The sequence below is a fragment of the Ambystoma mexicanum genome, chromosome 1p, assembly GCF_040938575.1.
Source record: "Ambystoma mexicanum isolate Mex_15411 chromosome 1p, UKY_AmexF1_1, whole genome shotgun sequence".
NCBI classification, from domain to species: domain Eukaryota; kingdom Metazoa; phylum Chordata; class Amphibia; order Caudata; family Ambystomatidae; genus Ambystoma; species Ambystoma mexicanum.
Window position 1 is genome coordinate 1,176,547,500 of NC_090921.1, and position 12,901 is coordinate 1,176,560,400.

At 44.6% G+C, this 12,901-nt stretch overlaps 1 protein-coding gene across 5 annotated transcripts in view; it reads left to right on the forward strand.

Moving 5' to 3' along the window:
- The first annotated feature begins 1,904 nt into the window (after window positions 1–1,904).
- HCST (hematopoietic cell signal transducer) overlaps window positions 1,905–12,901 on the forward strand; it is a 176,776-nt gene continuing 165,779 nt past the window's right edge. For 4 of the 5 annotated variants that reach the window (XR_011260190.1, XR_011260191.1, XR_011260192.1 and 1 more), the window contains exon 1: window positions 1,905–2,274. Coding sequence is in view for 2 of the 5 variants with exons in the window: in XM_069604884.1 (XP_069460985.1) it covers window positions 2,220–2,274 (55 nt within the window). In the remaining 3 variants the exon portion in view is untranslated. The remainder of the gene's footprint in view (window positions 2,275–12,901) is intronic. The other variant, XM_069604885.1, reaches the window with a different exon arrangement.

Below are 12,901 nucleotides of genomic sequence, written 5' to 3' on the forward strand. Positions count from 1 at the left end.
CAATTGACCTGTTTTGAAATCATGACCAAACTAAATATATAGCAAACAAATTGTCTATCAATGGCATAACCTGAACAATATTAATGATCAAGGAAACACCTAAAATAGTATTGATATTAATAATTTCAATAGTCAATTTAGAAGCAGACAATAAACTAGAAAATAATTCATATTAATTCAAAGGAAAACAGTAGAGCACACACACTAAAATCTAACTATGGGATGCTGTGCGTACAGCATCCCATAGTTAGATTTTAGTGTGTGTGCTCTACTGTTTTCTTGATCATTAATATTGTTCAGGTTATGCCATTGATAGACAATTTGTTTGCTATATATTTAGTTTGGTCAGGGCAACTGGGGGTTTCCTCATTAGAGTGATCCCCTTCACTCGCTTGAGGCACCCCTTACGGCATGCCCAGATTAACTTTTAGGATTAATGTGATTCATCCTTTTGCGATGTCCTGTAGCAGCCAATATTTGAAACTAGCACTTTAACACAGTATGCACTCTTTTATAGTTGTGTGATATATATTTTTGTATGTTGTATCAGCACTTTAGATGATTTAATATTCTTTTTAAAAGATTTAAAATTGAAATAAATAAATATAGTATTTTAAACTATTGCTTGTTTCATGTATGGTGATCTGAACTGCAGCTAAAGGGACTTTCTCCCTTTCTTCACGGTTGGACGTTGTCCTTTGAGTGAACCTTTTCTTTCCTTTTCCGCCGGCTTGACCCCTGTTTATTATTATTTAGTTTTACTCTCCCCCTCCTGCATGCAAATTCACAATAGCATCATGCAGATTAATGTGAGCCTAACAAATCCCCCTTGAGTTTTAAAGCCATTGGGCCTCATTACGACCCTGGTGGAATGGGTTTAACGGCGCTGGTAGAGCTGCTGGTGCCGTTAAACCCATTCCACCCTATTATGAGGTCCCCTTGAGGGACCCGCTCTGGACGTCTGGTCAGACCAGCCGTCCTTTGCGGGTCTCGCGAGGGGACTAGGGAGCTAACAACGGGCCCATTATTAACAGGCCTGTTTTTAGCTCCCTCCCCATTCCCATTGAGCCCTATGGGGGCTCAAATGGGAATGGGGATGGTCCGGGTACGGGTTCCCTGAATGGAGAAATACAGGGCCCCCCAAAGTCGGAATGGCCCGGTATTTCCCCATTCAGGGACCACGGACCCGGACCCGAGTTTGGAGGCAGCCATGCCCTTGTTAAGGGCATGGTTGCCTCCAAACTCGTAATGAGGCCCACAGTCATTATTTCATAAAGCATCCATTATGCACCCTTCTCACTTCTCACTTCTTCCCATTCCCATAAGGACATAAGTCCCTGTGCAGTGCACAGAGCGCTCGGACAGAGCAGATAAGATTACGTCTGCGTGCACTGTGAACGATCACATCCGAGCACACTGTGCACAGTTGTTTGCCGGGGCTAGGGCAGTGGCAAGCTGGATCCTGAGATTTGGCTAGGGATCGGATGCCTGATCTTGGATCTGGCGAGAGCCGGCCCATTGGCCAGCGCTGCATGGGATCCAGTGGACCACAAAAATTGGGCTTTATACTGCCCCACTGCCACTGATTTACTGCCAAACTCCTAATGAGGCCCATTGCATTTCAGAACAGTTTCTATGACACTTTACGATCAATCTACTCTTACAGCCCAGAATGTTTTTATTCGTGAGTGTAGGAATTTAGCAAATCTTGCTCCAATGATAACGAATGAAAGGGGGAGGGCGAAGGGGACATCAGTAATGGAAGCAAACTGAAGGCTCGTGAGGCAGTTCGTGAATGAAAACGGGGACGATATAAAGAGGAACTGTAGAAGGACGGGGGAGGAAGCGAGGAAAAACAGAGAAATGCCTAATATAGGAAACGACAGAAGAAAGGGGAAAAAAATAAGAACAGGCGAACTAACGAGTAAGGGGGAAGATTAGTTCCATACCCCTCGGAGAGGCCTGTGGGAGGCGCACAGGAAGCCCTACAGCGGCAGTGGTGGAGCGCCCACGCCGGCTGCTTCTGCCTCGTGGTCTCCGCCCTTGTCAGTACTTTGCACTTGGGCGGAAAGAGCAGCCAGCAGGTGGGCAACAGGAAGTGGAGGCTGTCACCAGCAGATCCGTCTCGGAAATATGCACGCGAAATGAGTATCTAGCTCAGGCGTAAGAGTCACAAGGCCCAGGTTCGTGGCGGGCTGTCGCAGCACGGCTCCAGCAACATGGGAGCGAAGATCCTGTCCCGCCCTGCGCTCCTGCTTTTCCTCTTCTTCGCCGGTACGTGAACTGCTGTATATCTGGTTCTGTGGTGCTTCTGTGAGGTGCTTTGGTCAGGTCTGTTGATGACTAGTCTGCCCCCATTCACCCCAAAACCATGTGGAGGAAGTCGCGCCGAGGCAGAGTGCTGTTAGAAAAATGTCATTAAAATGCACGTTCTATTTTTTAATTTGTTTTTTTAAGGGGGGGGGGGGGTGAGGAATAGCACTACTGGGACCGAATCTCCTCAAATTCGGTCGAGTGATCTGCGTCCACATGTCACACACAGATCTCAGATGGAGATAGCATAACCACTTAAATGGCGCAGGAAATTGTGTTCTGTGGTATGGGGTATATCTCTGCAGCAGGCACTTGAACACCATCGGATGTCGCAAAAAGAATTAGCACCTGCGTTGAGTTGACCTATTTTATATATAGCGTGTCGGTTTTAGTTTGGGCTAAACACAAACTATTGCATTCAATTTCAGATTCGAGTACACATAGGGAGGTACGGCATATGACGAGGGACACAGAGAAATGACATTCGAGGAGATGCAATAGTATGCAACAGATGCAATAGAGATGCAACACACAGCAGGGACGTCATTCCCAAAAAATGCGAGGGGTAGCGGAAGTGGCATCACATGACCCTTGCCTCTGATGACATCACAGGACGTGATGTTATTTGACCCTGCCCCCAAGTGACATCATGGGAAGTGATGGTAAACACCCCCCCTCCCCCCTTGACAAAACAGGCAGTGGCATCACATAGCATTGTTCCTCAGTACACTAAGAAAAATATGGTGAGATATCACTAATATAATATGCATTTCATACAAGCATGGATCATCATATGTAGCGTTAATATCAGTGTGTATGGACCCATATTACCAAATTACTGTGAATGAAAGCAGACCTTCAACACGACAGCCCGGACTATTGTACATCACTCGGGCTACTGTTAAACCCTGTTAAACCCCAAAGCGCAGACACCCAGTGCCTGCCAAGTGTCTGGCCACAGGCATGACAAATTATTCACACAGCATTTAGTTATGGGTGCTACTTTTATTGGACTATTACAAAATTCAGACAGTTTTATTATTACCACCAGAGGTAATTACTCCCTGAAATGTTTCATAGTGAGCAGGAATCTGGTGGAGTGGGTATTACTGGCAGATGGTAACTTCCTCTTCTACAAAGGGAATTTCATTAAGGCAGCCATAATTGACCGTTACCATCAGCGCTATTAATTCACTCATCCTGTAGTATGGCTCTGCATGTTTTGCACAGCTGTGTTTTTTTTTCTTCAAAAATTACCATCAGCGCTATTCATTCACTCATCCTGTAGTATGGCTCTGCATGTTTTGCACAGCTGTGTTTTTTTTTCTTCAAAAATTGCATTTCCACCACGATTCTATGCTGTGCTTTGAAACATCAGGGCAGCTCTTACTCTGGCAAAGACCGGGTAGACTGGTCACTAGGCATGGTCCACGCCTAGGCATTTTTCAGCTAATAGAGAACACAGATTCGTCCAAATTCAAAATCACAACAACCACAAATCATTCTGTGTGACACTTTCTCGAATATTACCCATCAGCTTCAAAGAAAAAGGAAGATGCCAGATAATCGAACCTGCTTTAACAATGAATCTGAACTGTAAGGCAGGTTTGTTTCCGCCAAACCTCAAAAAAGACACACAGCATGTGCGTTTCACACCTGGGGCTCTACACTTTTGGAAAGAGAACACCGAAAGGCAGAGAGGGGAGAGAAAGAGAGGGTAGATAGCGAGAGAAGCAAACGAGTAGAGAAGAGGGAGACAAGAGTGAGCAAGACTTAGTAACAATGTTATTTTTCCTTATTTCTTAAGTGGCAATTAAACAATTTCAAATAAAAATTAAGTTTTAGAATGAACAAAGGTGCATAAATAAAGAGGGCTGCGGGAGAGAGGGTGCACGCTGTGAGGAATTCGACCATCCGCACGGGAAGTGTGCATTCGCCTGGGCTGTTTTGATATTTAAAAAAAAAAATGGTATGTTGGTAGATAAACCTCTGGGAAATGTGTGGGGCTAATCTGCACACATTTCCCAACGCTCACTGTACAACAAACACATAGTCAAGTGTGCTCTGGGGAACACAACCAACTGTTGCAGTCCACCTGTCATTTTCAGCTGGAATGTGACAGCCACATGTACATCAAAGAATCTCAAGAAGGGGGAAGGCAACACCTCCGGCCATGGTCAGCCCAATTAAAATTTCAAAGGATCCATGGATCTGCCGTGCCTATTCTTAAATTCTGTGTGTTGGCAGCACATATTGATGAGAGTTAATTGAAGCAGGCCTGCGAAGAGGCCTGTTCACAGAACTAACAAAGGGCAGGAAACCCCAGCAATTTTTTGATATGCAATGTGTCAGCTTGAAGCTAGCTCCCACCCCTCTGTATGAAGGGCAGTGAATGTCATGTCTGGGACAACTGTTTACAGTAGGCAACCCCTGCAGGACGACTCCCTTTCAGAGTGCAGAAGTATGTGATTTGAGGGAGACAGAAAGTCTGTCCTCGCAACAAACTTCAAGGGAGACCTACACTTTGATCAGGAGTCGCAGAGAGCTCTATTAACCAGAGAGACACTTTGATCCACAACAGACAGAAAGATGGGTGGGGCTTAGTATTGTCACCCCTTACCTTACCTGTTGTAAAGCACTCTGGTTATGACCTCACGCATAAGAGAAGATTGTTGGTGGGGACCCAGGTTTGGTTCATTCAGGTAGGCTTAGCCTGAACCAATCACTGGGGCCCATTTGGCTTTAAAGAAGGGTTGAGCCCCTCACTTAGCAGACCATCTGACGACTACAAAAGGAGTAAGAAGAAGGACTCATCTGGACCCTAACTGAAGGTTACAGTCTGCCTTATATCTTCCACCAGTGAAGGAATGCCAGGATTTCCAAGAGGGAAGCAAGACTCCTCCCCTAAACATCTCCCAGGGAACAGAGGGAGATGCCAGACTTAGAGGACCCGTCCAGCAGCACCAGAACAAGTGCCCAGCCAGCACACAGCATGCCCTGCTCGGTTCTGCCAGCAAGCTTCCTATGTGGGAAGTGCCTGAGAGTATCTGAACAAAGGACAAGGCCGTTGCCTGCAAACGCTCTCCTCAGCTTTGGGCTGTCCATCTTAAAAGATGACACAAGCCCTGCATGGAAGCTAGGAGGAGTGCCACAACAAGCATCAACCAGCATCCATCTTTTAAGGACATTTTTGAGACAATTGAGCCCTCGATCTGTGACCGGCTGCACCACTGACTATTGTCACACTGCAGTCACTAAAGCCGTCCGAGAGGCCTCAACCAGCATCCCAGATCCGCCAACCAGCACAGTGACAGCGATTCTTGACCCAGAGCCGCTGTGTAGGCCAGCCTGCAGCCATCCCATCCTAGCTTGACGAACTGCCTACTGCCTGATACCCGCAGCTGTCCCTCATCTTGAACTCTGTTCCAGGAGCTGTAAAGTGTCCTGTAACCGACTCCACGCTGCCGAGCATCAAGATCATCTCAACCACCAGGTACATTGTGGTTCTGTCCTCCTGGTCCTTCTCCAAAGGCCCTTTGTGACATTTATGACCCCTTGCTTCCTTCGTGCTAAAACCAAATTACCTTGGCCAGTAAAGACTGATTGCTTTACCGACTACCCTCCTGTCAGTATCCAGAGTAGATCCCTTTCCTTCGTGAAACTGTCTGTCCTCTGTTTTCATTTACAGGGTGGGCTGTATTTTGTCATGTGCTAGAACTGTCTGTTGTAATAATAATAAAGTAGATATGTTTATACAACCTTGACTGGACAGTCCCTTTTATCATTGGGTAACAATTGTGTTTTTGCTGTGTTGCAACTAACCAACGATCCACAACCTTGTGGAGATAAGGCTACCGTTCTGTCCATGTTACGAAAATTGGACAAGGAGGTTTATGATTTCCTTGTATTTCCAATCTGTTCGGATCCCTTCTGGTGTACTAGACCACTGGTGCCCTGGAAGTTGATTTGTCACATTGGTAGCAAGCAGTCAGATCAGTCTGAGCCTTGCACACAGCTTAGTCACCCAACAATAAAAGTACTGTTGCAGGCAATGTTTAGTCACTGCTAGTTATTAGTAATTGTCATAGATCTTGACATGGAGACTGTGAAAGGCAGGTCCAAATATGTTCTGGGCATCTTATGTCAAGAGAGGGGATTTCCCCACAGCACTAAGGTTAATAAACCTGAGTTGCTGACCAGCCTCCAAGCTTGGGTAGAAGCGAGGGCGGTTGGGGAGAAGACCCCAGGGGACAGGTTAGGCCCTTTTACACGAACGGATAAGACCTTCCGGAGGAGGGAAATGACGAGGACGACCGCATGAGCAGTGTTTCTCGCCAATCATCCCGCCGGGGGGCAAGTGTGGTTCCTCAACACTCCAGAGTGCCAGTGAGTACCGTGGCTAGCGCGGCATCCTGCAGGTCCCAGGCCTCAGCACAGTCTCCAAGTGGCCCAGTAATTGCTACGGCTGTTATTGATGTAGCGGCTAGAAAGCTCCTGCTCGAGGAGAAGAGACTAGCGCTAGAGGAACAGAAACAGATGGACAAGGTCACCATATAGCTGGACATGGCCACCATAGAGCTGCGCAAGCTGGCACTTGAAGAGAAGAAGGAGGCCAACAGATCCACCTCTAGCGATAGCAGCAGTAGAGGCTCAAACCAGAGTGCCGGGTATAAGCACCGCCGGCACACCCCCAAAGACTTAGTGCAGGTTTATGACAGGGGAAGAATATTTTTCACTGGTTTGAAGTGCTCGAGCTGCCTTTTCAGCTACAGGAGGTGGATGAGGTACTGTGGGGTGCAGCCCCGATGAGTCGCTTACCGACACCAGGGACTGATGCAATTCTTCAGTTAACTCCTGAGGAAAGGCCCGTCTATGAGATCATGAACTAATACACAAAATATAGGTTCGCCCCTTGGTGTTGGTGTGGATTCGGGGCAGTATATAATATTGGACGAAAGGAGTGAGAATCCACACTATAAACAACACAGTTTTCTGTCATTGTTCATTTGAATTAATCTAGAACTGTTCTGTGCTCAAAAAGAGTCACAAGTAAGAAAACTTAGAAAGGTGTCCCGAGTTTGTCAACATTTAATGATAATGCAGTAAATAGTGATAGGTACATATTACAGTGACAATATCTAAAGATTGAATACAAAATGTTTGATTATATAAAGTAAAACAATACATCAATAACAAATGAACAGATGAACAAAAATGTAAGAAATTAAGAACATAGGATACACATAGACTTTAATCAGATGTTCATTTGTGTTCCTATCTAGTAGTCTTTATTACTACTTTGAAAAGTATCACGATCCCTATTTAGATGCTCCTGATTGGTTGTCTTTTATATTACTGTATTCTGAATCCATGATCTAGACATTATCATGTTTATAATCTGCCATGAGTTCATGAAGGCAGACCTCAAGAAGTTCTGCAAAACCCCAGAAGAGTATCTCAAGAGCTTCAGCGAGCTCAGAAAGAAAAGTGGACAGACATTTGAAGCCTTCATGCACTTGTCGTTGAAATATTTGAGCGAGCGGGTGACTGGTAGCAAAGTTGACACATTTAAGGGGATGTACAATTTGATTTCGTATGAGCATCAGTGGCCGAAGGGGGCGGGAGCGGTCGGGAGCGGTGCTCCTATACTTTTAATTACATTTTACCGTTCCTATATTTTTATTTTAAAAAGAAACCGTTCCGGAATGGTTTTAAAATAAAAGTGTAGGAAGAAGTTGAAACTTGCACTTTCAGTGCACTGCACTGAGCGTTCCCATAAACAGCAAGAACATGGGTTTTGGGGTTTGTATTGTGCATGGGAGGGGGCATGGCGATCGGGTTTGTGGGGAGCGGTGCAGGCCATTACGAAACATAGTTCCACTACTTCTTTTCGTACACTTCAACCACTGATGAGCATGTATTGAACAATTGTGAGGTTGACCTACACCAGCTTCTTGTAGACAAGACTATCACAGACCCTAGGTAGCTTGCAAAGGCTGCCGACAGGTTAGTGAGTACTTGAGTCCAGAAAAAGGCTCAGGCAAGCAAATCCAATCCGGAAGAGAAATCGGCAGACAAAAAAGTAAGCAAGGATGGGAAGGACAAAGGTCCAACCCAATTCTATTCGAAGTCAGGTCCCCAAAAGAATAAAGGGAAATTCCAAAACTCAAGTTCAGCTGTACACTGAAAAGGAGAGCGCAGGCACCCAAGGGTCTGTAATGCTTTTCCATTGGATATGGCATTTGAGGAGGGATACACAGCTGCAAGGTTATTAAATACCTCCCATTCTCTTCCCCTAGCCATGCTATGGCTAATAATCCCACCCATTCCTGCCAGTTTCTGAACTCTGAGCTCTTTGAGCTGTTCCATGGAGGCAGCCATCATGGATGACTGGCTCTAAGAATGCTCTCTGAAAACAAGAGGCCATCTTTGAATGGTAAATATACCTTGCATTTTCCAAATGAAATGATACAAGGACGGGGGCAAAAACCTCCAGTAAAATCTAGTCTTGAAATTGGCATTTCTGGCATTCGTAAATTCGTCCTTTGTCGCAAATGTATTTATTTATTTATTTATTTATTTATTCGGATTTGTAGAGCACACGTCAGCCCGGGGGCATCGTGGCGCTTGTTACAGACATATTTTAGTTGCATATACACAAGTAATACATAATTTACAGGAGCAGGTATGTTATTTGTACAAATTTACAGTGCAGTATATTTACATAGGTTAGCGAGTGTCACATATTATTGTGCAAGGAAGGAGGTCTTAAGTTTCCTACGAAAAATCGGGAGTGAGTTCTCTGCTCTAATGTCTGCAGGTAGAGCATTCCAGGACTTGGCAGCAATGTAGGGGAAGCTTGGGCCACCGGCTTTGGCTTTTTTGATGTGTGGGATATGGAGTAAGTTGGTGTATGGCGTCCTGGTGGGATGTGAGGAGGAGGGTTTGGAGGTGGTCTCTGATAGGTAGGACGGGGCGGAAAGAGAGAGGCATTTGTGTGTGAGGGTGAGGATTTTCAGTGTGATCCGCTCTTTGACCGGGAGCCATTGGGCTGAGTGTCTAGCCTGGGAGATATGCTCTCTTCTTGGGATGCTGAGAGCGGCCCGGAGAGCATTGTTCTGTGTGACTTGTAGTCTGTTAAGGGTTTTTGCTGCTGTGCCTGCTAGGAGGGCATTGCAATAGTCCAGTTTGGCTCCAATGGTTGCTCTGGCTATTGAAAGGCAGTTAGGTTTTGAGAGGTATGGCGTTTATAAGTTTGGTGGTATGCGCAGATGAGGAAGTGATAGCGCTGACATTGAGGAGGGCACATTTGATGTGAGGTGTGTGTAGTTTGTTAGTTGAGGCGTGGGTGTCAGATGTGTCTGATATGTTATGTGTGGTATTTTACAAAAGAGTAGGGTTGCCCCCAGCGTGTTCAGTGTGGGTTCGGGGCAAAGTACAAAGTAAACATAGAAAATGTAACTCACACTGTAAGTTGACCAAATTTGCCAGACCAATGTGTGTTCTGCTCCTAGAGAGTCAGAGAAATAGGAAAAAACCAGGAAGAACAACTGGAGCTGAAAAGTAAATGACCATAAATTTTAATGAAAACGAGAAGTAAATAAGTTAAAATGTTCAGTGTACAACAAAAATGAAAGAAAATAATCCTGAACAATGCAAAAAGGTTATTTTGTACATAAATTGTTCCGAGACAGAAACAGTAAAAACAAAAATGTCAAAAGTAAATGGTTAAAACATACTGAGAGAGAGATCTGTTCAAAACTGGAACAAAAAACAATTTAGCATACAGATTGCAAATTTCAACTCAGTATTTTATATTTGTACAGTATTATCTAGACTGTCTTTTATCAAAGGTTCCTATCCTTTGTGTATATTCATGATCAAGATATGATCATCTTTTGTGAAACTGCCTACGTGCTAATATTGAAACTATGGGTAGGTAGTCATGCATACATAAACATTGATTCTTGCAGTTTTGATATGCACTGTACTAAAGGCACGTTTCGGCTTTTGCCATCTTTCTTGGCATTGATTGAAGAGCCTTCCTCAGGGCAAATTGGATCTAAATAGAATCCAAGAAGACAAAACATGGAGAGGGGTAAGGCAGGTGTATAGGGTCAGTAAATACAATGAATGAAATCAGCCCAGTTTGTCAACAGTATTTCCTATTAGCACATTGTTGGTTAAATAACAGTACTGCTAGCTAAAGAAAAAAAGGAGAAGGGGCTGCACTAAACTCACCCTGTATATGCCACAGGGATATGCAGACATATCATCCTTTTCAATTTGTGGGTGGCAGATATTCTTGTCCCCCTAGGACTGCGAGGGATGAGTCTCCGAATGGTGTACCCAAAACACTTGGGAATCCCAAAAATGGAAGCACTATTTGTGGGAAAATTAAAAGAAATCGATTCACAATTGAGTGGTGAAAAGAGTTGAAAGAGCAGAGCGAAAAACAGAGCAAAACTGAATTCACAATTTGCTTGAAGAAGAGTTCAACGAGAAACAGACAAGACAAAATATCATACGGAACGTATTGAAAACGACCGGGTTTGGAGCTTAGGACAAAGATTACCTGAATGGGGGTGGTGAAGCCCTAGCATACTTGGCTAAGAAAATGGCATCGGCATGAAAAAGAATTAAAAATGCATACTGAAGCCTGGGTCCCGTGGAGTAGAGTGTCCCGGGTTGGTGTCGACTACAGCACTCTTTTGGGAGGTAGCGGTCACTGGGCAGAATGTCCCAAGTGGTGACCAAGCTCATGCAGGGTAACAAGGAAAAAAACCCGCCTGTGGTTCACATATTAGTTCGCCATTGGTGGCGATAAGGTGTCTGTGGGAGAAAAACAAGGCATAAGGAAGCGAATCCTGCAAAGAAAACGATAAGTTTTTCGCTGCATTGAACGTGATGCAGCGTAAAAAGACACTTACAGAAACTTCCACGGGAAGTGAGTAGAACGGGGCTCACAAAGCACCAGAAGGAAAATGAGCCATGTGTAAGGTGTCTGGTCGTCATGGACACCCCTGTTGTAGTCCGCCCCATAACGCTGTGCGATAGGACTCTACCATTCATGGTACCGCGGGGTGTGGGTGCTGAGATGGAGTGCCGCGGTCATGAGAGATAAGATGTAAAAGTGCCGTCATGGCGGCAATGAACATTTGTCAAGTAAGCCAAACCTCGTTAGAGAGAATATTTGGATGCAGGTAGGTCTTCCCGTGAATTGAAAAAGAGCTACAGGCAAAAAGCAAAAAGAGGCGGACCCTGAAGGCATGTGGTGCATTCCTGGGTCTTGTTGTGTAGACGTGTCTAGCGATGTCAGCAAGGAAACATTGCTGTGGATGCCGCACTTTGAAAAAAACAACAAGGGAATCTAGTTACCCGGCAAGTAGGAAGAAAGAAGCAAGTATATGCCGAAATCATTGGACTAAAAGTGTGCCAAGTAACGTTCCATGAGGGCTGAAGCGAAGCGAGAGCTCAAAAGAGTATTTTTGGATGCCAACACATTCAGAGACATGTGGTAGGGGAAGATGTTATGTGGGACAAATGTATTCTTCGTTAAGGCCATGTTGGAAAGAGTCTATCCTGTAGATCCATTTTGCCTCTTTTTGTAGTAGACTCATTGTAAGATTAGTGGAGGATGTGACAGTGTCAGCTATCCACCATAAAATGTCGTCTGCTGTGTGTTTAGCTGCCATGTAATGTTTCACCAATGGAGCACTTGCATGTTTGCATCTTATTCTCGAACGGTGCTCACAGATATGGATGTGAATAGGTCTCTCAGTTTGCCCGACATATCTTAAGCCACATGGGCATTCAATGATATAAATTGCATTTTTAGTTTTGCAATTTGTCAGGCTTTTCAAGATCCACTGTCTGTCATTGATCTTAAAGTCTTTGATCTTTTTAGTGAATTTGCATGAGGTGCAATTCCCGCAGGAGAAATGTCCCACAGGAGATCTTAAGTTCCACAGACCCAATTTTGGGACAGGGCTGGAGAATTTGGAATGTACCAATTGATCCCTGGGGTTTTTACCCCGCTTGTATGCAAATCGTGGTATGGGTTCATTGGGTAAGCACAATCTGGTCAAAGCCCAATGTTTAGTGACAGACTTACGAATCGATGCTGTATGAGCACCATGTGTTATCACACACATTGTTCTTGATTTTTCATTGTTGGTAACTATTTTGTCCGTCAGGAGTGCGTCTCTATTGAAAAATCTTGCTCTTTTCCTAGATCTAGAGATCACATTATGAGGTTACCCTCTCTCGGTTAATCTGTGGTCAAGGTCATTCGCATGTTCATAAAAATCTTTAAGTTCAGTGCAATTTCTTCTAATTCTGAGATATTGTCCGAAGGGCAAATTTTCTCTGATGTGTCGAGGGTGATCACTTTTGAAGTGCAAAAGTGTATTCCTATCGCTGGGTTTGCGGAACAAATTGCATTTCAAAGAACCATTGTTTATTTGGATTTTAAGGTCTAAAAAGTTGATTTTGGTGTCACTACATTCCATAGTGAACTGGATGTTTTTGTCCACCTTATTAAGCCATTGGATAAATTTTTCCAGATCTAGTTTGGAGCCTTCCCATA